Source organism: Martes martes (genome assembly GCF_963455335.1).
Source record: "Martes martes genome assembly, chromosome: 18".
NCBI lineage: Eukaryota > Metazoa > Chordata > Mammalia > Carnivora > Mustelidae > Martes > Martes martes.
Window position 1 is genome coordinate 8,529,180 of NC_137906.1, and position 26,412 is coordinate 8,555,591.

A 26,412-nucleotide genomic window follows, 5' to 3' on the forward strand; every position below is an offset into this window, starting at 1 on the left:
ACCGGCTGCTTGAAACATGTTTATTGAGCTAGTCACTGGGGCACAAAGGCGGCTGGGAAAGCTGTTCCAAAAACACAGAATACTGCTGGGCTCTTTCCACTCAGCACAGGGAGGCAGAGCCTCTCCAGGACTGAGGTAAAGCCCCCACCCCCTCCCGACACAGCAGAAAAGGCGCTCTCGTCTACACCGGACAGAGCCAGGGAGCGCTAGGAAGGACAGGGCGCCCAAGGCTCCTCTTTGCCCGCGTCCGCAGAGGAAAGGGTTAGGTTGGGAAGGCACAGCCCGCCTCTCCTTCCCAAGGACCAGGGTGGGGCCTGGAAGTAACGGGTCCTTCTGCTGTGTTCTCCCGCTTGCCTTTTCCAAGGTGAGGTGGGGAGTGGAGGTGGGGAGGGGCCCAGGATCCCGTCAGAAATCCTGTAGCGGGAAAGATGAAGACACAGAGACAAAACAGCCCTAAGGCAAAGAGATGACTGATGGCAGCTCCTCCCGGCGACCATTCTAGTTCTCCTGCGACCCTGCCCCCCCACCCCCAACAGCGGGGAGAGCAGCCACAGGCTGTGGCCTCTCTTTCCACCTACTGCACCGGCACACGGGTGACCCGCCAGCACCTCCCAGAGACACACGGTGTGCCCCGTCACCTGCCTTCCGCGGCCTGCGTGGGGACACTCACCTCCAGGTTCAGCTCTGTGGAATCTAAGAGGTCCAGCCCGTGCTCACTGGGGGAGGAGTGCTAGAGGGAGGGGGCGCAAGTCAGAGGGGCCCTTCCGTCCCAGGTCCCACCGCAAACAACCACGGTGGGTCCCTGCACCCACGGGCCGGGGGAGGGGGAGAGGGGACGGTGGGCAGGAGGCGCAGACCCCACGGTGCCGCCTCTCCTGGTTTGCCAACTGAGTCCCTTAAATTTGTTCAGTTTGGAACCCCAGACTGGCATTTGCCCTGAGGGATCTTTAGGAAAGACCATTTTAATCGAGGCTTTTTGCTCCCCAGTCTCTGTTTGAAGACATCATTGTCCCCCCCGCCCCGAGTACAAAACTCTCCATTCCCCTGAACTGTTCTATTCTGCCCCCCCTTTTTTTTTTCCTCCAGAAAGAACAGAGAAGGGAGGAGAGCAACAGCAGAGGACCCAGAATCCTCTTCAGTTCACAAGCTCCCTTTGAAAGATGCAGAGGCCGAGGGGTTAAGAGAAGTTAACTCGGGGGGGGGGGCGGTTAGGAGAGTGGGGCTCCCTGCTCAGTGGGGAGCCTGCTTCTCCCTCTCCCACTCTCCCTGCTTGTGTTCCCTCTCTCTCCACCAAAAATAAATAAAATCTTTAAAAAAGAGAGAGAGACACTGACTTGCCAAGGTGGTGGAGCCGACTCCCATCACCTCCCGGCTTCCTTGTGCTCCTGCGGGGGCCGGAGCCGCTTGCTACTGGGGAAGCAGGTAGGGGGGTGGGGGGGTGAGGGGAGGAACCGAAGGCAGCGGCGAAGGTCCTTCCACCATCTCTAGCTCTGGGGCTCCTTTCAACACTCAGACTCAGCGGCAAAATACTTATACGGAGATTAAGGACGGGGGCGAGTGTTATTTGAGTCCTTTTTGGTATTTTTAATGGGTTTTCCCTCCCTTCTTTAATAAAAGCCCAAGCAAAGTACAAAGCAACGTACAAATCTCCCTCCTGTACTCTGTGATTCTTTAAAAACAAACCCTGAGCCGCTTTCAGAGAAAGGGCAGCGTCAGGACGGCAGAGGGAAGCCGCTCTGGCTTCGGCGGCGGCGGCGGCCTCCAGCTCTAGAGGGGAAGGGAGGGCGGGGCCGCTCACCTTGTCCGCGTCTCGCCATTCTTCGCTGAACTCGTTGTGAACTTCCAGCTCGTCCTCATCCTCTTCCATCAGGCTGAGTCTGAGGACAGCGGCGAAGAGCGGGGGGTTTCACGCGGCTGTTCACACACGAGCCCGGAGAGTCTCCGGGAGGCACCCGGGGGAGGGGGGCGGGCAGCAGGGGTGGGCGTGCAGGGCAAGGGCCCCGGGTTCCCCCTGCTGCTTGCACCCGAGCAGCTCTCCTCCTGTCGGTGCCGCATGCTGGGGGCACACGCTATCCGGAAGGAAGGGGTCTGTGATTTCAACACGTCCAAAAAGCATGGGCACAGAAGCGGTGGGTTAGGGGAGAACCCCTCACAGTGACCGCCACGTGCGAAGGGGGGACGGAACGCGAGGAGATGCTCACCGGGTCAGCCGGGTGCCCAAACCAGGACCTGGAGGGTGGAGCAGAGTCCGCAAACGCCGCGGACTCGAGAACCTTGACCTCTGGTTCCCTGAGAGCGGCTGGCTGTTGGGAATGAAGTAGGATCAGGGATGGGGATAAGAAGGGGGTGGTGGGGAATGTTACAAGGGAGAAAAGCGTGTAGGGACAAAGAAAATCTCAAGCTAAGACAATGGGAAAGGCACAGGGACGGACCCGAAGGACGGACGGAGCGCCTCGGGAGGAGGCAGCGAGGAGGCGGCCAGACACCGAGACCAGATGCCCAGATGCTGCTGCCCTCGGCCCTCACCCTTGGGTGCTGTGCTCCGGTTCTGAGCTGCCTTCTTCCTCTGCCTCTCCCAACCCCCTCACAGGCTGCCCCCTCTTCACGGCTGTGGAGGTGAGGGTGGGTGAGGGGGGGATGCTGCTCAACTGCAGGCTCTCTTCCTGGGACGGACGGACATCCTCCCTCTGCCGCCTGGAGGGGCCTGCCGAGAAACAGGTGTGCGTCTTTTAAAAAAAGAAAAGGGTGGCGGGGGGGGCACCTCGGTGGCTCAGTGGGTTAAAGCCTCCGCCTTCGGCTCAGGTCCCAGAGTCCTGGGATCGAGCCCCGCCTCTCAGGCTCTCTGCTCAGCAGGGAGCCTGCTTCCCCCTCTCTCTCTGCTTGCCTCTCTGCCTACTTGTGATCTCTGTCAAATAAATAAAGAAAATCTTAAAAAAAAGAAACAAATGTGCGCATTCACTGCAGACCAGGTACGGCCACAGACGGCTTCCTACGTTTTCAAGACCTGCCCAAGGTCTGGTTCGTGAAAGTTAAGAAGAGAATGGAAAACCTCTATGGCCTGGTTATGTTAGGACCGAAAAGGAGTATAACCCTATGTACTAAAAAGGCTTACAACATGGTATCTAGGACTTGTTCAAGGAAAACAAAAACAAAAAAAAGGCTTAAAATGGCTGTAGAGTTTGGGGACCAGAGCCACGAGGATGGAAGCAGGAAGGCTAGTGAGAACAGAAAAATGGGGGGCGCCTGGGTGGCTCAGTGGGTTAAGCCTCTGCCTTCAGCTCAGGTCATGATCCCAGGGTCCTGGGATCGAGCCCCACATCGGGCTCTCTGCTCAGCGGGGAGCCTGCTTCCCCCACTCCCCGCCTCTCTGCCTACTTGTGATCTCTGTCAAATAAATAAGTAAAATCTTAAAAAAAAAAAAAAACACACAGAAAAATGGGACACTAGATTTTCTAAAAGCCAGGAAGAATGAGATGACTGCCGTGCCAGCGCGCCGATCTAAAGAGGAGCCCCCGAGGCTCACGGTGTTAGTTTCTCCTGCAGAGACCCGAGAAGGCAGAAGAGGAGGAAGAATCCAAGTTTATCTCAGAAAATAAATCCTTAAAAAAAAAAAAAAAAGCCAAACTGAACATAAAAATAAGCCACACACATGACTTTGCACCCCCGGGGAGAACCAGGTAGACCTTCCTCCTCTCCCCAGCCTCTTCGTGGTGCAATGCCCACGGGCTCAGCCCTTCAGCCTCCCCCATCCTCCATCTGCACCAACTTCCTTAACCACGTGGGCAGGTTCACATTTTTAAACATCAGCTTCCAGATGTATCTCAGGCGTCTGCCTCTCCCCTGAGCGCCAGACTCCTGTGCCCCGCTGTCTGCCCAGCATCTTCACCGGCAACGACATGCCTCGTACTCAGGTCCTAGTCTGCTCAGGCCCTAGTCTGCTCAGGCCCCACATTCCCCACCTCCGTTGGCAGCCGTGCCCTCAGTACCAGTTGTTGGGTCAAAATCCTCTCTACCGGCCAAGTCCCCCCTCCACTCCTGTCTCAGATCCCACATCCGGTCTGTCTCCCATCAGTGATTCCCCAGAGGTGTATTCGGGATATTCTCCCCACCTCCACCAGGCCCCCCAGTCTACCCACTCCACGGCTTCCTTGCTGGTGGCTTCTGCCCTTGCCCCTCTACCGCCAATTCTCAACACAGCAGCCAGAAGGATCCTTTAAAAACCGAAGGCAGGTCCTGTCACTGCTCTGCTCAAACGCTCCGTTTTCCCATTTCACTGCTGGGTAAAAGCCGGCGTCTTTACTCGGCCTCCTGCGCTCTGGGCTCCTCCAGTCTCTCTGGTCTTAGGTCGCACATACTCTCTATTCGCCATCTGGCCTGCTTGGCTGTGCTCAGAACATGCCAGGCACATGCCCTGTGCACCGGCGCCCCTTTGGGTGTGGTCTTCTGCGTGCACCAGGCACGCCCTCCTTCCTTGCGGGCTTTGCCCCCCACGAGGAGGCTCGGCGGCTTCTCCCACCCCTCAGGAGGAGACTGCAGCTCCTGCCCCGCCCCACTGTTTGCTCACCCCCCCTTCCTGCCTCCCACCACGGCACTCAGCACAACCCGCCACTTCTCTCGAGGAGAGATTTGTCTTTTTGTGTGCACTGCCCTATGCCCAGCACACGGCGCTCAATCCGGATCTGCTGAATGAGCCATGGCACTCGTCTTTTCAGTTTTCTCCTACTTTTACAAGCGTGCTGTTTTGGGCAAACCGACTGATACATCTGCGTGCTCGGCTGGCACACGCCTTCCCGTGTCCTGCGTGGGCCGTCCGCTGGCTGCTCGGCTGCTCCTCCTTCCTCTGTGCAGCTCACAGAGTCTCACCCGTTTCTCAAGCTCCAGCTTAAATTCCAGCTTAAATTGGTGAAGCCCTCATCAGCTTCCGATCAACTCAACTCGAAGCGATACCTTCCTTCCCTGAGTTCTGTAACGCACATCTGTCAATTCTCAAAACCCTCCAGAAGTTATCATTCACAGGTGACTATTCATAATTTATATTTTCTATAAATGTATTTTCTCTATTAAACGGCTGCTTGAGGATCCTTCCCAGCGTCTGAAACACCCGACACAGTATCATGCACAGACTAGGTCCTTAACAAATATTAGTTAACCGATCAAAGGAGTTTCCTGGTGATATAAAAATACTTTCAAGTGATACACCAAAGACATAAAAAAAATTAACACTCTACCTCACATTATATACAAAAATTTACTCAAAGTGGATGACTGACTGAAGTCTAAGAGCTAAGACTAGAAAACTTTTAGAAGAAAACACAGGTATAAAATCTTCATGATCTTAGGTTAGGCAATGATTTTTCAAGCTATGACACCAAAGCCCAAACAACAAAAGAGAAACTAAATAATTGGGATTTCTTCAAAATCAGGAACTTTTCTTTTTCCTTCAAGGAAATGAAAACCAACCCTCAAAGTGGGAGAAAATTTTTGCGTATCGTATATCTGATATGGGACTTGTATTTGGAGTATATAAAGAACCCTTACAACTCAACAAAAAGACAACCCAATTTAAAAATGAGCAAAAAAAAAAAAAAAAAAAGAAACCCATAGGGAATATCATTGTCAGTGGGGAAAAGCTGACCGCCTTCCCACTGAGATCAGGAACACGACAAGGATGCCCACGCTCGCCACTGTTGTTCAACCTAGTACTAGAAGTCCTAGCAACAGCAATCAGAAAACAAAAAGATATAAAAGGTATTCGGATTGGCAAAGAAGTCGTCAACCTCTCTCTTCACAGATAACATGATACTCTATGCGTAAAACCCCACAGTCTCCACCCCTAAATGATCAGAACTCATACAGCAATATGACAGGATACAAAATCAATGCACAGAAATCAGCCGCTTTCTTATACGCTAACAATGAAACTGCAGTAAGACAGAGTCAATTCCATTTACAATAGCACCAAAACCCGTAAGATACCTTGGAATAAACCTAACCAAAGAGATAAAGGACCTGTACTCTAGGTGATAAGGGAAATCTGTGCTCTCAAGGTGGCTGACCAATCCAGTCGGGAAATCCCAGTCCTGGTCCTGGACCCAGTCCGGGTTTTCCTTCCTGCAGCGTGGGCAGCAGGCACAAAAGTGCCACATATACAAAAATAAAAGTATATAAACTACCCCCTTTGTGCTCAAGACCTTTGTTTGAGCTCAGATCTTTGGAGATCACTGAGCCCGTGGCGTTAAATAAACCTCCTGTCCTCCAAGATCTCTGAGTGCCGCTTGGTTCTTCGGTCAGGCGACCCAGCCCAGGTTCCCTGACCAGGAAACCCAAACACGCTGGCCCATCGTGGTCACTGGTTTGGGGGCAATGGCGGGGCGGTGACAGAACAGGGTTTGTAACAGAGAAGGCGCACCTGCCTACTTTCCGGCAGTCTCCCACCCGGTTGCCTCGGACCAGGCCCGCTGTTCCTGCCACACTCAGGGAGACTTGGCAGGTGACGACCTGGTCCCAAGGTCGGATTCTGGTAAGGCCTGGGGCCCCAGGACCAGACAGGCCCCCCCGTTAGGGTGGAAGGGGAGCCTGCTCACTGCCCAGAGACCTCTTAGAAGTCTCACAGGTAGGGACTCCTGAGGGGGGAGGGTGGGTCCCTCAGGTCAGGAACCTCCTGAAAGCGGGGACAGAAAGGGATTTCTGAAAGGAGTTACACAGGTCAGGGCCTCCCAGTGGGGAGGACCCACAGGATACGACCCTCCACCGGGGAGGAACTGTAGTAACTTTGGTGTGAGTGCACGAATGAGTGAACAGCCTGTTTGCGTTTGTGGCTCCACGGTCTCGAGGCTGTGGAGTCTGAGTGGTTCCCAACCTGTTTCTGTGGTGACCTCATAGAGTCTAGGGCGGGCCCTTAGGGGCGCCAGTCCGGGGTTTATATGGACTCACTATACTCTCCTCTGGGAGGGCAGACAGGTGGGCATCTGATCGGTCTCTCCTCTGGAAGGGCACCCACCCTTTGTCTCTGCGCCACCACACAAGAAACATCACTACAGGATTGGGGCAGAGCAAACCTATGGTCCTTGAGACCATGATCAAAAATTTTGAGAAGGGGTTTTCAGAAGACTGTGGAGTTAAGACACATCCTGGCCAGTTAAGAACAAGATGTGAGTTAGAAAGGCCCACGTTTAACGTCGGATGGTCTTCAGAAGGGACACTGGATGTCCCAGTGGTTTGGTGGGTGTGGTGAATTGTTAACAGGAGAACCAGGACACCCTGACCAGTTTCTGTACACTGACTCCTGTCTAGGAATTGCCCAGACCCTCCCCTACTTGGGTGCGATTCGCTTATAACAGGCAGGGACAGGCCAGGGTCTTAACTGCCTCATCCAAGTGGCCCAGAGAGGACCGACAGAAGCCCCAGCCTCCGCAGATCCTAGCCGGAGATCCTGAGGATGATCTGATCCTGCCCGCTCCGTACACACCCCCAAGGCTGTCTATACCTGGTCCCCCCCACGGTTCCAGACACTCCACCAGTGCTGATGACACTCCCCGGTGCCCCAGGCCCAAAGGATCCACTTTCTCCAGGACCAGCAGCCAGGCTGCGCCCTAGGCCGGGCACAGGCGCCCTCCAAATGCCAGTATGAGAGATGCGAGAACCCGAGAGGCACGATGAAGACGGGACAGTCCGACCTGGATGTCTTACGAGGCTTTCTCCACCACGCACCCCCTTAACTGGAAACGTAACACCCCATCCCACTCTGAGAAACCACAGGCCACGGCAGACCTCATGGAATCCCTCTTCGTGACTCATCAGCCAGCCCGGGAAGGCTGCCGACGGTGACTCCGCACCCTGTTCCACACAGAGAAACGGAGGTTGGTAACGAGAGGAGCACAGCGGTACCCAGAGAGCACGCACCGGCGGGAGTCCCTGACCTACGGCACCCAAGGAGCGCCCCCCATGGGACTTCACCACAGACGAGGGGCAGGGACAGGCCCGCATCCACCGATGCCAGGAAGCCTTCCTCCAGGGGATCCGAGCAGGAGCTAAGAAACAGACCCCCCGTTTGACCCCGAGGCACAGGAAAGCCAACAGATGGTAAACACCTCCTTCGTGGCTCGGGCCACCCCAGACAAAAAAACCTTCAAAAACTAGAGGATTTCACCGGGATAAACATCACCCTGCTGATAGAGGTTGTCAATAACGTCTACATGAACAGGGACGTCACAGCCGAAAGGGAAGCCAAAAATAAGTCGGTCTCACCACTGCCCTGAGGAAAAAGGACGACGCAAAAACGGGGAGGCCCTGACCACCGACAGGGAGGAGACCCAGAACCCCCTTAGCAAAGGGATCAATGTGCCTACTGCAAGGAAAAGGGACACTGAAAAAATGAATGTCCCAACCAGGGGAACGCTCAAAAGCCCAGCCGCTACCAAAAAACCCCAAGAGGACGACCTTATAGGCCTGGCAGAAAGACTCAGACCGAGGAGGACCGAGCTCCCTCCTCCTTGGCCCCCAGGAGCCCGTGGTCAGAACAGAAGTAGGGGGCCAACCAGTGACTTTTAGGGTTGATACTGGGGCTGAGCACTCTGTTGTCACCTCCCCAGTGGCCCCTTTCAACAAAAGAACTGCCGACCATCCTTGGAGCCACTGGGACGTGGGCGATACAACAGCACTTTTGCCAGGCTCGTCAGCGTAAACTCGGGGGCCACCGTGACTAAAAAGGGATGATGGGTGATGCCAGATGGGCGCGTCTTCATTCCGACAGCAACAGGAGGGCATCTGGTCAAGGAGTACCGCCAACTCACCCACCTAAAAAAAACCCTGCATTAGAGGCCGTCCTCCAGAAGCGCGACGACATCAGCCAGCTGCCAGCCCTGTGCCGAGCAATCAGCGAGCAATGCACGGCATGTGCTAAAAATAATGCTCGCCCTGCGCCGCGGCCCCTGCCAGGCGTCCAGAGGACGGGAGTAACCCCTTTGGAAGATCCAGAAATAGGCTTCACAGCCGTGCAGCTGCGCAGGTTCAAATATCAACTAGGGATAGTGTGCATGTACTCTTGGGTGGGCCGAAGCCTTCCCAACCAGGATGGAAGGAAGCTGAGAAACAGCCAAAGTCCTGTGGCGGGAGACCGTGCCCCAGTTCGGCCTGCCACCATCCATAGTGACGACGAACCCGCATTTGTAGCAGACACCGTACAGGTCTTAACCAAGTCTCAACGTCACCTGGAGACTCCGCACTTCCTACCGGCCCCAAAGCTCAGGGAAAGTAAAGCAAATGAATCGCAACCTCAAGAGAACCGTAGCAAAGTTTTGTCAGGAGACTAACCTCCCATGGCCAGATCTGCTGCCCCTGGCCCTCCTGTGTGCCTGCTGCACACCTGGGATGCTAGGTTTCTCCCCTTTCAAATTAGTGTATGGACGGCTTTCCCCAGGAAACTTATATCGGGTTGGGGATAAAAAACAGACAACTTCAGGCCCTGGGGGCCACCCTAAATAAATTATAAAGATACACCATTGAAAGGGCCCCAATCTCTTTAGGGTCCTGGGTACACTCATTCCAGGCAGGAGACTCAGTCTGCGTCAAAGACTGGAAAAGGGACCCCCTCAAACCACAGTGGATAGGGCCTCACTCTGTTGTTCTAACCATCCCTACTGCCCTTACGGTCTCAGATGTCACTCATGGGTCCACCACTCCAGAGTAAAAAGCCCATCGCCTGGACGAGGAGCCACACCAGTAGAAAGTCCCGCCAAACCCCACAGACTTGCCCCAGCTTCGCCTTCGGCAAGACCCCACCAACTGATGGACACCTGCTCGCCGCGTCCCTAGCTCTCATTGGCGTGACACCCTTCATCCTCAGAGTCGCACTCTACAATGTTTCCCATTCTGACTGGACTTCCTCCCAGAGACTTGCCATTACTGTTGTTTCCTGGGCGATCCTAGGGTTTATTACTGGACTTACTTGTCCACAGGCTTTATCTGCTGAGGGGCTAGCCACAATGGCTCCCTCTAAGGTCACGGACCCCACATTTATCAGCCCTCTGCTGTCTACTCCTAACTGCATGTCACTACGGTTCCTGACCCCAGTCAGTCCTGGTCTTCCGCTACCCGCTGTGTTGTTCCTCCTCCCTGCCTTGAGCTGGCCCAGCCTGGTGGGGAGAGCGGGGCAGACGCTCGTATCACTGCTACCGGCAAACGGACTTTCCAGCTTATGCCCCTCAGTCCTGTGCCAGTGCCCCCACTGCCTTCTGCCACCTGGGATGGACACACACCACTTAATGGGCCGCCATCTTCTTGATAATTAAGTCCAGGTTCACCCCGAGCCTTGAAGTCAAACCCCAGAGTGAGATAAAAAATAACTCGCCCGGGCCTATCCCTGGGTCCCCATCCACACACAGCAAACATCTGTAGCGCGGCTGTTAGTTATGATTAACGCCTCCTACCAAGCGGTTAACCACTCACATCCACCCCTAGCATTTGACTGCTTTGTACAAAGCCCAGTCCCGTCCAGTACCTGGGTGTCATCCTCAACCAATTCGCCGTGTCACCTCCCACCTCGGCACCAGGAACCTCATACTATCCCTTTCTGGCCCTGGTACTGCTGTGTGGAAACTCTTCCTCTCCTGTCACAGGCCCCAGTCGGGTCTGTGCGCCTAAGGACACTCTCCTGGCTTGTGATCAAGGTGTATACACTCGTGTCCCCCCTGCACAGTCAGTCATACACACTTGTCAGTCTCTTACCCGATCTTTCAGTCCTCCCCTCCCCGGGAGCAACGCTCCGCTTACAGGGAGACCTCCTAGCCGCCCCTGACGCTCCCCCGCCGCCACTGCCCTGCTCGTGAGCCTGATGGCCGGTCAGGAGCTGTCCTCAGTGCCACCGGTGTCGGGATGTCACAGGTTCGGTACCAGGGGCTAGCTCAACAACTCACGGCGGATTTTTCCGCCCTTTCTCAGTCAGCCCTGGCCCTGTAGTGCCAACTTGACTCGCTGGCCTCTGTCGTCCTCCAAAACAGGCATGGGCTCAGCTTGCTCACGGCTGTGCAAGGGGGACTCTGCCTCTCCTTACAGGAGGAGTGTCCTTCCTAGGCTAATGAGTTGGGGGTGGCCCAAGAAACTCTGACCCAGTCACAGGACCGAGTAACTCACCGGTGGGAAGCACTCCAGCAGACAACTTGGTGGGATTCCCTCTCACAGTGGTTCCCTTGCTTCGCCCCCTCTCACGCTCCCCCTCACAGGAGCCTTCGGTCCTTGCCTTCTTACTGCCTTTATTAGGCTTATCGCTGCCCGAATTGCCAAGGTCAGACTCCGCTTGCTCCTTACTCACCACAGCCCCTTGGAAAACAAAGGTGATTCCCTCCAACCTAGGGGTTTAAAGGGGCATCGAAGCGGGGAATGATAAGGGAAATCTGCGTTCTAAGGTGGCTGACCAATCCAGCAGGGGAATCCCAGTCCTGGCCCCAGGGCCATTCTGGATTCTCTCTCCTGCCTCACCTGCCATGGGCACAAAAGTGCCACAGGTACAGAAGTACAAGTTTATAAACTACCCCCTTTCTTTGTGCTCAGGGCTCAGACCTTTGGAGATCACTCTCTTCTGAGCCCGCCAGCATTAAATAAACCTCCTATCCTCCAAGATCTCCGAGTGCCGCTTGGTTCTTCCATTGGGCAATCCCGTCCAGGTTCCGTCACATAGGAACTACAAAACACTCATGAAAGAAATTGAAGACGCAAAAAGAGGGGAAAATATTCCATGCTCATGAGTTAGAAGAATAAACATTGTTAAAACAACTATGCTGCCCGGAGCAATGTATACTTTCAACACCATCCCAATCAAAGTACCAATGGCATTTTTCAAAATGCTGGAACAATCAATCCTAAAATTTGTATGGAACCAGAAAAGACCCTGAATTGCCAAGAAAATGTTGAGAGGGAAAAAAAAAGGCAAAGCTGGGGACATCACGTTGCCTGACTTCATACTTTACTACAAAGCTGTGATCACCGAGACAGCATGGTACTGGCACAGAAACAGACACACAGACCAGTGGAACAGAGTCTTTGACAGAACAGAAATCTTTGACAAAGCAGGGAAAAAATATCGAATGGAAAAAAGATAGTCTCTTCAATAGCCGATGCTGGGAAAATTGAACAGCTAAATACAGAAGAATGAAGCTAAACCATTCTTTTATACCATATACAAAGATAAACTCGAAATGGATGAAAGACCTCAATGTGAGACAGGAATCCATCAGAATCCTAGAGGAGAACATAGGCAGTAACCTCTTCAACATCAGCCACAGCAACTTCTTTCAAGACACGTCTCCAAAGACAAAGGAAACAAAAGCGAAAATGAACTTTTGGGACTTGCATCAAGATCAAAAGCTTCTGCACAGCAAAGGAAACAGTTAACAAAACAAAAAGGCAACCCACAGAATGGGAGAAGATATTCGCAAATGACACTACTAAGGGCTGATAACCAAGATCTATAAAGAACTCAAACTCAACACCCAAAAAACAGATAGTCAAGAAATGGGCAGAAGACATGAGCAGACACTTTTCCAAAGAAGACATACAAATGGCTACCAGACACATGAAAAAGTGAACATCGTCATTGGCCATTAGGAAAATTCAAACCAAAACCACACTGAAATACCACCTTACACCAATTAGAATGGCAAAAATCGACAAGGCAACAAATGTCGGAGAAATTGTGGAGAAAGGGGAACCCTCTTACACTGTTGGTGGGAATGCAAGTTGGTGCAGCCACTTTGGAAAACCGTATGAAGGTTCCTCAAAAAATTAAAAATAGAGCTACCCTATGACCCAACAATTGCAGTATTTACCCCCAGATACAGATGTAGTGAAAAGGGCCATCTGTACCCCAATATTCATAGCAGCAATGGCCACAATAGCCAAAATGTGGAAAGAGCTGAGATGCCCTTCAGCAGATGAATGAATAAAGAAAATCTGGTCCATAAACACAACAGAATATTACTCAGCCATCACAAAAGATGAATACCCAACTTTTGCATCAACTTGGTTGGGACTGGAGGAGATTTTGCTAAGTGAAATAAGTCAAGCAGAGGAAGTCAATCATCATACGGTTTCCCTTATTCATGGAACATAAGGAATAACATGGAGAACGTTAGGAGAAGGGAAAAATGAAGTGGGAGAAATTGGAGGGGGAGACAAACCATGAGAGACTGCGGACCCTGGGAAACAAACAGAGAGTTTTAGAAGGGAGGGGGATGGGGAGATGGGTGAGCCTGGTAATGGGTATCAAGGAGGGCACGGATTGCAGGGAGCCCTGGGTGTTATACGCAAACAATGAATCATGGAACACTACACCAAAAACTAATGATGGGGCGCCTGGGTGGCTCAGTGGGTTAAAGCTTCTGCCTTCGGCTCAGGTCATGATCCCAGGGTCCTGGGATCAAGCCCAGCATCGGGCTTTCTGCTCTGCAGGGAGCCTGCTTCCCTTCCTCTCTCTCTGCTTGTGATCTCTGTCAAATAAATAAAATCTTAAAAAAAAAAAAAACTAATGATATATGGTATGGTGACTAACGTAACACAATAAAAAAATAAGTAAAAATGAGAAGGATTTCAATAGACATTTCTTAAAAGAAGATACAGATGGTCAACAAGCGCATGAAAAGATGCTCAACATTACTTAGGAGGGAAATGCAAATTTAGGCAATGAGATACTACCTCATAACCACTAGGAGATGGGACAAAGACAGACAGACAATAACCAGTGTCGTCAAGAATGTGGAGAAACCAGGGCCCTCTTACATTGCTGCAGGGACTTTAAATGAGGCCAAGTACTTTTGAAAACAGTTTAGTAGTTTCTCAAAACATTGAACATAGAAGTACCATATGACTCAAATATTTCACTCCTGGGTACATCTCAAGAGAATTAAAAACATGTACACAGAAAAATTTGTACATGAATTTCCAGAGCAGCATTGTATATAGCAGCCAAAACGTAGAAACCACCTTACGGAAGCAACCTAAGTGCCCACAGATAGGTGAGTGGGTAAAAGCATACGGTATACACATACGGTATACGGTATACACATACAGCAGAATCTTACTCCACTTTTATTAAAGAGATTTGTGACAACATGGATGGACCTAGAGAGTATCATGCTAAGTGAAATATCAGACAGGCAAATACAAACAATGATAGACTTTTACTTATACGTGGAATTTAAAAAACACAACAAATGAACAAGAGAGGCCGAAACAAAGCCATAAATACAGAGAACTGGTAGCTGGCAGAGGGGTGGGGGGACATGCGAAATGGATGAAAGGGAGTGAGGTACAGGCTTTCCAGCTGGGAAGTGAGGAAGTCACAGGGATGAAGGGTACAGCACAGGGAATACAGTCAGTGGGACTGTGAAGGCATTGTATGGTGAGTGATGATCACTACGCTTATGGTGAGCACAGCGTAATGTATAAAGTTATCATAGAGACTTAGAGAATCACTGTGTGGTACACCTGAAACTAATGGAACTTCGTATGTCAACTATACTCCAATCAAAAGAGAAAAAAACCCACCCAAATATCCATCGGCTGGCAAATGGATAAATAAAACGTGGCACAGCCGTACAACAGAATACTATTTGGCCGTGAGAACGTATGAGGTACTGTGGCGCCCGAGTGGCTCAGTCAATTAAGTGTCTGCCTTCGGCTCAGGTCATGATCTCAGGGTCCTGCGATGGAGCCCCGTGTTGGGCTCTCTGCTCAGCGGGGAGCCTGCTTCCCCTTTCCTCTGCCCCCACACCCATCGCCCAGCTCATGTTCTCTTTCTAATTTTAGAGAAAAAAAAAAGTTATGAGGTGCTGATATATGCTAAAACACGGATGAACCTTGAAAACACTCTGCTGAGTGAATGAACGCAGCCACACAAGGTCACACAGTGTACGATTTCACTACAAGAACGTCTGGAATAGGCAAATCCAGAGACAGGAAGTAGATGAGTGATTCTGCCTATGGCTGAGCGATAGAGAAAGTGAGGAGTATTTTAAAATGTTCACTTGGAAACACATAACAACACATCAAACTTGTGATTTCTAGGATGTTATCACTTAAAATGAGGCTCTATTTAAAAAGAAAATTAGGGCGCCTGGGTGGCTCAGTTGGTTAAACGACTGCCTTTGGCTCAGGTCATGATCTTGGAGTCTTGGGATCGAGTCCCGCATTGGGCTCCCTGCTCAGCAGGGAGTCTGCTTCTCCCTCTGACCCTCTCCCTTCTCATGCTCTCTCTCTCAAGTAAATAAAATCTTAAGGAAAAAAAAAAAAAGAAAATTAACCAAAAAAACCCCCTTAGATTATAAGACAGGTAGTGATCTAAAAGTAAAAAAAAATAAAAAAATTATGAAGGTCGTATAAAAATCTTTAAATCTGGTAAATAACAGAATACTGATGCAAGGAAGGGCCCCCAAATGTATAGATTCCTTCATTCAATCTCTGGTTTTATCACAGTTTCAATCTGATTTTTCACAAACTTTTTCTATTTTTAGTTGGCAGATAAACCGTGAAGAAAATGAATACCCCTTAACGACAGCAGATGCTCGTGAGAGATCTGTTTGACCAGAGACAGAAGTCTGAGGAGGCAGAAGGCCATAGGCTGCTTATCTAGGAACCGGCCGTGGAGAAGGAAGTGGCGCCGGACACCGACACCCACACGCGCGGCACTTTACCTTCGGTGCGCCTCTTCTTGGAGCGGGGGTAGCCCTGAGGGCTGGCCTCTGCCGTGCTCTCCACAGGGCTGAGGGAGTGGCAGTAGGTGGTGACGGGACCCCACGGACAATCAAGTGACTGGGAGACACGCTGCAGACACCTTCCGAGGTAGGACAGTCTAAGGAAGGGGTGGGATGAGCAGGCTGAGTAGCTCGCGGGGCCCTCATCATTCCCTTCCTCCCTAATCCGCATCCTTGTCCACCCGCTAACTCACAGCAGCTGCTTGTCCTGATGGAAGAGTCGGGGGGAAAACTCGGAAAGGAGCTCCAGGAATGCCAGGTTTGGGGGCTGACCAGAGGAGCCAGCCGGAGGAGGCTCAGACAAGGAGAATCTGATGCCTTCCCTTGGTTGAGCAGAACGATTTTAGGAAGAGGGTCCCTCTTCCCTTCCCTCCCAGGGCTGAAGGGTCCTGTCCAAGTGCACCTTCCCCATCCCCAGTTTGTTTCCCAGAGAACCCCACTGGCCCGACTGCTCCCCTTCGACATCCTTATTCCTCCCTCCAAGACCCCGCTTGCAGCTCTCCCTGCCCACGGCCTCTGGCTCAGCCCTCCTAGAAAGATCCGAGCACGCTGACCTCCAACCCTCCTTACTTGTGCAGCGTGACCACAAGGTCACGGTTCTGTAGTTGCTGGGGTCCAAAGCTCAAGGCAAACCTGCGGGCGAGGTCGCGCATCTCACTGAAGGCGGGCAGCTCACTCAGGCCCTGCGGCCCCTGCTCCTGCAGCAGTTCCGTGTACAGCTGTGTCCAGAAAACGCGGTACGTTCGGGAAAAGGAGGAACAAAGTGGAAATAGGAAAGTACAGCGCTCCTTTCTCGGCCCAGAAATTCTAAAGGGCTTGGGATGCCATTTGCTACTTTTACTCTTTCCTCCCACAAGCCTGCCCCTACCCTTGGCCCCCTGCGGTAGAGACTTTACCGTTGCTCTATAACAATACAAACGTCTGTAGTAACTGAAGGGACTAAGAGACAACAGACGAAAAGAAAATTAGGAATTTCTATCATTTTACTGTTGGTGCTCCTATGTCCTAGTGGCTGAATTTCTGTGGAGTTAGGGTGGAAACTGCCCATCAGCTAATACTTTCCACAGACCCACTAGTTAGGAAGGAGACTATCAAGCAGAGTCAAAGTAAATCAGAAGTTCCTGTTCGTAAGGATCTCACATCCTCCACGGCTGAGGGCGAGCAGACAGCTGGCGGGCCGCAGGGAGGGCAAGCATCATCGGTCCAAGGTGCTCCAAGCAGAAGGGCGTACCTGCTTGAGGCTCAGCAGCAGAATTCGGGAACAATGACTGCGGTCAATCTGCCTGGCTCTAGTTAATGTTTCCTTGATAATGTCACCATAGTCACTGTAGAACTGAGGGACAGGAAATGGAGAAGATCATGTTTGACCGTAAGACAAGACTTCCTGTTCTATTTCTTCTCATCATGTGTCCTTCCTGAACGATCTGAGGTCAGGAAACATGAGTTGAAATATAAAACTCGGACTCGACCTGCTCTCCAGCCAACAGGTCCGGGCCCAAAGACATCAGAGTGTAGACAAAACAATAAGGGAAGAAACTCCGCCCTGAGCCCGCATCTTGGGGAAGAAGAGTAGTAAGCTTGCCAGTGTCTGCTCTCTCTGCGCCACTGAAGCCTTCACTGTCTTTCCCCCACTAGAACAGAAGCTCCATGAAGCAGGAACTCTGCTCTGCGTTGCTCAGTGCTGTGTCCTTAGTGCCTGCAATGGTATCTGGCCCAGAGTAGGTACTCAAAATATACATAAAAAATAAGCAGAAATCATTACAATGGTGAGTCAAGGAAACTGAGGCACACATCTAGATATCTTGTAAGGATTGATCCCTCTTCCACTGTTTTTTAATTTTTTTTTAAAGTTTTTAAAATTTATTTGACGGAGATCACAAGTAGGCAGAGAGGCAGGCAGAGAGAGAGGAAAGGAAGCAGGCTCCCCGCTGAGCAGGGAGCCCAATGTGGGGCTCCATCCCAGGACCCTGGGATCACCATCTGAGCCGAAGGCAGAGGCCTTAACCCACTGAGCCGCTCAGGTGCCCGTTTTTTCCCTTCTTCTTGTATTACGCCCCAGTTTATGGAGGCGGCATTCACAGGGGAAAAAAAGACTCCGGATATAAAGAATAAGATTTTCTTTCCAATGAATTTAATCTGAACAGCTTTCTTCCTATGCTTATTCACTACTGACTCTTCCACGTCCCTTTATTCCAAACTCTTATTCCTCTCACTTTCCTGCAAGCCTGACAGCATCACCTTCCCCGCCCTCCTTCCCGGAGTGCTCCAGGGTCTGAAGTCCCCGAGCTCAGCCTGAAGTCAGTCCACCGCACCTTGTTGTAGTGTTTGAAGACATCCGAGGCCGCATCCATCTCCAGGACCCCAAAGAGCAAGAGCTTGCAGAACCCAGCCAGGAGGCGGCGCCGCTGGTGCAGCTGCTCTATGTGCACACGATCCTCCTGCGAATGGCCTGGCTCACAGCAAACGCAGAATGGAAATATCAGAACCACAGATTTAGGACTCTTGCCCTTAAACGCCTGAGCTAGGCCCAAGCCCCAGACCCTTTCCTGAGCCCCAGGTATAGAGTCCTTGTACCGCTGCCCAGTTCTCCGGGCTGGATGAAGACGTGGTCCATGAGGAAGCTGGCTAGCTCAGACTGGAGAGTGGCTTCAGGCAAAAAGACAAGGGGTCTAAGGAAATCACGACCCCCTAAGATCATCTGAGGGCTGAAGATGAGAAGTAGATCACTTAGTAAGATAAAAGCCTGTTGGGGAAAAAAGAATGCTTAGAAAAGATGGGATATTGATCAAGACAGAAATTACACAGCTCATTTCCCCTTAGAACAAGGCTTCCTCGGACCACGGGGAGAGTCATGCCTCCTTGGTCCCCCTCGAGTACCTGCTCCTGGATGTCAGAATCCACATCTGAGAGGCAGCTCTGGCAGAGTTCACAGAAGGCCACCATCCTCCCCTTCAAACTCAGCAGCTGCTTCTGTGGAGACAGAGCTTACGGAGGAGGAACGGAGACCCAGGCTCCTCCCTTCCCATTCCCCCTACTCAGACTCACACTCACCTGGGAGGCATCTGATTCAGAAAGGTGGGTCAGTGTCCAGAGAATGGAAAAATAGACAAGAGTCAAGGCTGGCAGGACCACCTGTAACAACCGAACGTCACCAAGCGGACGATCAGGAGAGTGAGGAGCGGACAGGGGGGAGGGAGGGAGGGAGGGAAGGACAAATAGGCAACACACACCCGAAGAAGAGAAGAGAAACAAAAGCAGCGGAGAGAGAAAATGAGATTAGGGGACACCGGGTTCCTTCTCTGGGGAGTAAAGGCACGGATTCTGGACAACCTTCGGAGAATTCTCTCTCGGACAAGCATGCCGCTGCTCCCTTAGTTATCTGTCATCTCCTAGAATCTCTCAACTCTATCCCTCACTCCCAGGAAACCAGAGAGGATGGCTGTTTCCAGGCACTGCACAGTACCATTCCCCTCCTAGGGCGGGACGGAAGGACCGACGTGCGCACGACTCTCCTCTCGCGTCTACTCCGCAGCCCGGGACTGGAACTGCCTGGGCCCGCCCAGAACACAGAGCCCTCAAGGACTCGTCTTGGACTCATCTCGGACTCGTCTACTTGCCTGGTGAGGAACCTCTCCTGCGTCCACAGCCTTCCGGAGGAGCCGGTAGCACGGCTCATAGAGCTCCCAGCGACTCAGGTCATGGGCACTTTGGGGAAGAGGGGGCAACGTTACACAGCAACAGCGCTGCTGGCATCAGCGCCGCAGCAGCAGGGACAGGAGAAGGGACGGGCGAGCGGCTCACTTGTAGAAAGCAGAGAGGCGCTTCAGAGTGGCTGCCAGGCTGTACACCTCATCCTCGTCTAGAAAGGGTGACTGAGCAGGAAAGAAGATGCACGGTGGGATTTTGCCAAGAAGTCACACCTCAACGTCCCCCATCTCACAGCCTTCTCTGACCCAAATTTGGGGTGTCCCGTCTCTCAGCGCCAGGCCCTACCTGCAGGAGCTCTTCGAGTTCCTGCTGGAAGCGGTCAGTCAGCAGGTCCACCAGCTGGCTGCGGGCAAAGTCCACCCGGCCGAAGAAGGTGAACTCGGGGTTACAGAGCAGATAGAGGGCGTGAGCCCCCGCCTCGAGCACCACAGGCTCCGCGTGCTTCACCACCACCTCCTGGAGTTGCTGTAAGAACAGCTCCAGATGCTGACAGAGAGAGAGGAGAGAGAAGGCAGCGTGGTGGGGGAGCCGGGGTGGGGGGCAAGTCTTCCGGGGTCGGGGAGAGCTGGGGGAGATGAAAAAAAAATCCGGTTGAAAGCATTAAACTTCCAGGATAAGATGCCTGTGAAAGGGAAGGCTCACTGACTTTTCTGGAACCCAGGTTCTTGAGAAGAACCAGGTCTGGGTGGTAGAACCTCTGGCCCTAGCAAAGCAGGAGCACGGTCTAAGAACGGCCGTTTCTTCTCTCCTCACCTTCTCCAAGCGCCTGGTACAGTAGATCTTGAGGTCAAAGTAGTTGAGAAGCTGGAGCAGGGGGGCAACCTTCTCCGCGTCAGCTGAGAACTGCAGGGATTGAGAGGGAGCGCTGTCTCCTAGCTCACGTTCGAGCCCCACTCCCAGTCCTCGCTTTCTTCCGTTCCCCGCTCCTTCCCAGATACTCAATGGTGGGGCAGCGCTACCTTGGCCAGGAGCTGCGGGAGCAGGGGGATGAGGTGCTCAGTGAGCTTCACCTTGTCATCGGCTTGGGTCTTCCGTTCTTTGGGGGTTAAGCCCTGGAATTAGTCATTTGAGGGGTGGAGGGAAAGAAGAAGAAAAATAGTGAGTCCAGAGAGTGTGGATGTGTAATCTTCCCTATGATCTCATCTGCCCAGGAAGGGAGAATGCATTTGGCAGCTCCTTCAGATCTTTTTTTTTTTTTCTAGAAATGGAAATCTTTGAGGGGCAGAGAAGGGGCACTCAAACCCAGCACTTGAGGATAAAGTTGGACAATGCCTATCTGGATTTAATATTGCTAACCAAACCACCCACCCTTCCTGCCATACCTTCCGCCCAGTGATCCGCCCCACAGGCGGGTGACCCTCTGAAGCTTGCCGAACGCTGGACACAAGGATTTCTATCAGCGTGCTCTCCTGCACATCGCCCAAGTCTGGGTTGGCAGGAGGATGAAAAACAGAATCACAGATTAGCCGCCCTCCATCTCCAAGTCACTCCGACTCCCCCACTGCCCATGACACCTCTGCCTTTATAAGACTCCTGGTTTCCTACTAGGAGGTGAAAGGTCCCCTCCTCCAGCTATGACACGGCACGCACTCTGGTCCTTCTCCAGCAGCAGGCTCGTCAGACTCTCCCAGTCCTTCAGCTGAGACCCTGCACAGTCCCACAGGCTGTCTACTAAGTAGGCAGCGTGGTCATGGAGCTGTGGAAGAAAGTATATGGTTGGGTTTTTTTTAATTTTTAAAATTTTATTTAAATTCAGTTAACATAGAGCGTATCGTTAGTTTCAGAGATAGAGTTCAGTGATTCGTCAGTTGTACAGAACATCCAGTGCTCATGACCTCACATGCCCTCCTCAAAGCCCATCACCCGGTTACCCCATCCCCCCAGGCATCTCCCCTCCAGCAACGTTCAGTTTGTTTCCTACAGTTAAGAGTCTTTTATGGTTTGCCTCCCTCTCTGATTTTGTCTTATTTTATTGTCCTTCCCTTCCCCTATGCTCCTCTGTTTCGTTTCTTAAATTCCACATACGAGTGAAGTCATAGAATCATCTTTCTCCGACTGACTGATTTTGCTTAGTTAGCACCGTACCTTCTAGTTCCACCCACATCACGGCAAGTAAGATTTCATTTGAAAAAGGTACATGTGAAGTTATTGAAGCCACATTGGAAAATTCCGGTAAATACTGATAAACCACGTCTTTCCTTCCTGCAGCGCCAGCTCCCATTCTCTGCCACCAGCAGGTCTCATGCACAACAGCCAAGTAACTCCTTCCCATACGTCACCTCGCTCTCCACAAAGAAGGACAGCAGAAGGTGGAAAAAAGTCCTCTGGGCGCGCGGACTCCGGCGTCGCTGTCTCCCACCCTCTGTTCTAGTCTCACACTCAGGGTAGAAGAGCCTGGTAGAGCGAACATGGGGGAAAGGCCAGGCACGGGAGCGAGTGAGGAGCGGACTCGCCACAACGGAGCAGAGAGAGTCCAGGGAGGGGTGGAAGGGGGAGAGGTACGGAGCCAGGGAAAGCCTCAACGAGTTGAGAAGGGGAAGGCAACCCCAAAAGAAACTTTAACGGGTATGGTGGGTGGTCCCTGGGAAGAGCGGCAGCAGACGCAGGAGCGGAAACAGAGGACAGCATCACAGGCACAGACGAGAGGCCCCGACTCACTTCCAGTACAGAAACTCCCCCGCAGCAGACGCCAGGGCCCGGTTAGAGGCGTACACAACAGGGTAGATGCCCTCGCAGTCCGCGTCTGTCAGCACCCCCTCCATGTTCCTGCCAAGATGAGAGAGTAAAAACGGGGGATATGAACGTTGTCCTCTAGCACAACTAGGGCTAGAAATAAAGAGGCAAATGAGGATTTGGAGCAATGCAAAAGAGGAACCAAAAAGAAAAAAAAAAAAGCAATGAGGATGAACTGACAAACAGCTTTTAAACGATGAATGGAAGACAAAAGAGCCTCGAGAGTTAGAGATGACAGGAAATGTTCCTGGAGATCCCGCAACTCAGGAATGACCCCCGTCTTTCAACAGGTACATAAAGAAGCATCAACTTATGAGAGGTGGAGGGATGGGACTCTGGGTCTGTCTGTCGTTGGAAAGGTCAGACTCTGAGACGCGTGGCTCCCCGTCCCCCAGGACTCACTTCAGGATAATTGTTAGTAACTTGACGGCCTCTACTGCCACATCATACTCTCGGTCCATGACCATGGAAACCATCCGGTCCTGTAAGGAGAGAGCACGTCGCTCAACACCTGATTGTGCCCATCCCCAAACCTCACGCTGTCACGGAATCTGAGATTCCTAAAGAGAAGGCGCGGAGGCAGATGCTGGGATAGCTACAGACACAAAGAGCGACAGGAATGGAAAGAGAAGGAGGGGACACGGGAACCACGAGAGTGAGCCAAGCACAAGAGCGCCGCCCAGTCTCACCTTGAAGCGGCTGGTGAAGAGCTCCAGGCGGGCGGTCAGGTCCCGGCTGCTGTACAGCGCTTTCAGAGCCCTCAGGCACTTCAGGCGGACTTCTCGATGCTGTCGAGGAAAATGGAACCAGGACTGACTATTCTCTCTACTCAACCCCCACTGGGCCTTCCTCCCCCTCTGGCAGATTACTCCTTCTGGGCCTTGGTGTCCTGCATGTTGAGGACTTTGGGACGAGTCAGAGAGAACAAACAGATGGATCACAGCGGAATCTGACAATCATAACGAAGGGGACCTTGGGCTACCACCCTAGCACTCGTCTTACCAATCCATTTCTTGCTTTTCCTAGCTTTCTTGCTTTTTCCTAGGGAAAGTCTTTCTCTGCTCCGGTTTGGAGGTGTTCAATCTCCTGGATGCTGCCTTCTCTCTTCTGCCTTATCCTATCCTCCCCAATATGGGGCAGTTTTGAACTCCACGGCCTTCCCTGATGGGCTGACCACTAGCGAAGCTTTCAAACGGCAAAACCAGGACAAGCTGCAGCGTCTTAGGGCAGGGAAGAGGGTGAGGGGAGCAGGAGAAACGAGACTTCAACACGCACCTTATCGTGCAGGGTCCAGCCGATATATTTCAAATAGCTGTCCGTGAGGAAAGATGTGCTGTAGCTTTGCATCCAAGACCCAATCTCCTCGATGCAGATAGCACGGATCTCAGGAAGGACATCCCTAGGCACAGAAAGAGAAACTGACCCCTTAGCACCTTCTCTCCAAACTCACTTTCCATCCTCCCACACATCTTCCTGCCGTAGAAGACTCTATTTTCTTCACTTAAATACCCTGCCCCATGCCTCTCATCCCCTCCTCCCAACGTGAGTACATTAAAATTAAACACTTTCTTTCTGTAATACTGCACAAAATTATTGAACATATCCTCCTTAGCCCTTTTAAAACTGATTTGGGAAGTGAATTTAACCGCTGGCCAAACTTCCACTTGAAGAAAACATTAAAATCCGCTGAAGAGTTCTGGAAAGGCAGAGGTTGAAATCTAGTTAAGACTGAGGGAAAACACACGGATGCTATTTTTAACTTAACTCCACTCGTTCTTTTAAACAGTGTAAAACTCCCCTGCCTTTAGCAGAGTGACACAGCAGGCTGGGCCGGGGGAAGATGGGCCAAGTTGCACACCCTCAGGAGGGCTCTGCCTTTTGGCTCTCTGCTCTTGTGCTCTCAGGTCTCCAGCCCCAGGAAGATGGGGATGGGAAGGTCGTCTGCAAAGTTGGAGCAGAGTAATAACAATACTTTACTCTTCTATTTTCACTCCCAAAAGAACTTTTACGAGTCTTTGTCGTTGGGAATGAACTAAACCTTACTAATTTAAAACATCTGTTGTCAGAGATTTTGCTCCAGCTGCATTAGTGCCAGGACTCACCAAATAACCAGGGTCAGGATGGGGGTCTTGTTACTTTTACAGATTCTATAACCAAGGACCAGCTGCTTTAAAGAGAGGAGCCCATTCACTCACCTGTACCGATGCACAAAGACACCCCTGAAGAGGGCATTCATCATCCCCTCAATCTCCTCTTGATGCTCTTGGAGCTGGAGGACAGGGAGGAACAGGTCAATCTTTCTTGTGCCCATTGGCATAAGGCCACAAGAGTAAACTGTGACTTCCATCTACTTCCTATTTATTACAGGACACACTCTGAACCCCTGAAAACCTTCTAATTCTAGAAGAAAGTATATAGTCAACTAATGTCTCAGAGGTTTATTTGTGTTTTTGTAAAAAAATAGTATCTCCTCTGGGTCTGGTTATTCTGGCTATCTTTGGCTATTTAGAGGCACTAGCTGGTAGTTATACACGTCTTTGACTAACAACAATTGAGAAAATGGAATTTTTAATAAATGGAGTTTGACAGGAAAAGTAGAACTAGCAAAAAAAAAAAGAGACAGAAGAAATTAGACCAGTGGTTTTCAACTGGGAGCCCCTTGGGGGACATTTAGCAACTTCTGAAAACACTTATAGCGGTTCCTCCTGGGAGGGGGTACTACTGCCATCTAGCGGACAAAGGCCAGGGATGCTGTTAGACATCCTGCAACTGCAGGACAACCCCGCGTCAATAGTGCCATTGTTGAGAAATCCTGAATTAGATGAATGATAGGTATCAAGGAAGCAGAATGATAAGGGGAATTACAAGAACAACAAGGAAACAGAATTATAAGAAAACATTCTTTAAGACAACTGACCCTACCTCTTCCAATAAATCAACATACTGGAAGGAAAATGGGGGAGGCAGAAGTTCTATGTAAGATTAAGAGAGACTTAAGAAATACCAAAAAAACGGTGCATAATCCTTAATTAAATCCTGGTTGGAGCTGATCAACTATAAAAGGCATTTTGTAGACACATAAGGAAATTTAAATATGGACTGGGATTAGAAAATTATTAAAAAATGATTATTAATATTTTTGAATGTAAAAATGGTACTGAGATAATGGGATAATTTTTAGATGCCTTTTTAAAAAAATATTTTGTAGAGTACATATTTTAAGTCTTTAGGTGGAAATACCAGTATGTCCATAATTTACTGTACCAAAAAAACAGATGAAACAAATACAGAGACATATTAGTTGTTAAACCTACATAATTTGTATACAGTGTTCCCTCTACCAGTGTCTCCACTTCTCGGAATGTTTAGAAATTTTCATATTGAAAAGAAAAGGCAGGGGCACGTGGATGGCTCAGTCGGTTAAGTGGCTGGCTCTTCATTTGGCTCAGGTCAGGATCTCAGGATCCTGGGACAGTGCCCTGTGTCAGGCTCTGTGCTCAGCAGGGAGTCTGCTGGAGGATTCTCTCTCCCCTTCTCCCTCTGCTCCCCCACCCCCCTGCTCACGCAGGCACTCTCAAACAACAAGAAAAGGAGGGAGCCTGGTTGGCTCAGTCAGTTAAGCGGTTAAGCATCTGCCTTCATCCTGAGATCCAACCCCACATTGGGGTCCCTGCTCCGTGGGGAGCCTGCTTCTCCCTCTCCCACTGCCTGCTGCTCCTTCTGCTTGTGCGCTCACTTGCTCGCGCACTGTCAAATAAATAAATAAAATCTTTAAAAACAAACAAATAAATAACAAACCATAAGAGACTCTTAATCTCACAAAACAAACTGAGGGTTGCCGGTGGGAGGGGGATAGGGAGAGGGTGGTTGGATTATGGACATTTGGGGAAGGTATGTGCTATGGTGAGTGCTGTGAACAATTCACAGTACCCTTGGAGCTAATAACATATGTTAATAAAAAGTAAAAAATAAAGTTAAAAACAAATAAATAAAAGTTTAAAATGAAGAAAAGGAAAAAGAGGGTCGAGGGAAGGAGGAGAGCTGTGTTATCAGTTCCAATTTCCATAGGAGTTTGGAAAAAGGTGATTGGGAAAAGGCCACTGAGCACAGGGATTAGGAAGTTACTGGTTTGAAGAAAGTAATTTCACAGAAAATCTAGGTAGCAAAAAAGGATTCAGATGGAAATGAAGGAAGGAAGTAAATGCTAAAAAGGAAGGTCAGAGATGGA

At 51.0% G+C, this 26,412-nt stretch overlaps 1 protein-coding gene across 1 annotated transcript in view; it reads right to left on the reverse strand.

Moving 5' to 3' along the window:
• STAG3 (STAG3 cohesin complex component) overlaps positions 1 to 26,412 on the reverse strand; it is a gene marked incomplete at its 5' end in the record, with an annotated part of 37,372 nt that continues 10,960 nt past the window's right edge. The window contains 28 exon segments of the mRNA XM_080831037.1: positions 1 to 414; positions 671 to 730; positions 1,799 to 1,903; positions 1,905 to 1,939; positions 2,202 to 2,203; positions 2,205 to 2,303; positions 2,527 to 2,704; positions 15,684 to 15,841; positions 15,938 to 16,066; positions 16,314 to 16,462; positions 16,975 to 17,076; positions 18,056 to 18,192; positions 18,318 to 18,486; positions 18,621 to 18,727; positions 18,791 to 18,875; positions 19,361 to 19,448; positions 19,545 to 19,615; positions 19,737 to 19,937; positions 20,205 to 20,294; positions 20,411 to 20,503; positions 20,774 to 20,877; positions 21,042 to 21,147; positions 21,731 to 21,845; positions 22,110 to 22,217; positions 22,587 to 22,666; positions 22,874 to 22,972; positions 23,460 to 23,583; positions 24,380 to 24,453. Of these exon segments, the coding sequence (XP_080687163.1) occupies positions 406 to 414; positions 671 to 730; positions 1,799 to 1,903; positions 1,905 to 1,939; positions 2,202 to 2,203; positions 2,205 to 2,303; positions 2,527 to 2,704; positions 15,684 to 15,841; positions 15,938 to 16,066; positions 16,314 to 16,462; positions 16,975 to 17,076; positions 18,056 to 18,192; positions 18,318 to 18,486; positions 18,621 to 18,727; positions 18,791 to 18,875; positions 19,361 to 19,448; positions 19,545 to 19,615; positions 19,737 to 19,937; positions 20,205 to 20,294; positions 20,411 to 20,503; positions 20,774 to 20,877; positions 21,042 to 21,147; positions 21,731 to 21,845; positions 22,110 to 22,217; positions 22,587 to 22,666; positions 22,874 to 22,972; positions 23,460 to 23,583; positions 24,380 to 24,453 (2,877 nt within the window). The 3' untranslated portion in view covers positions 1 to 405.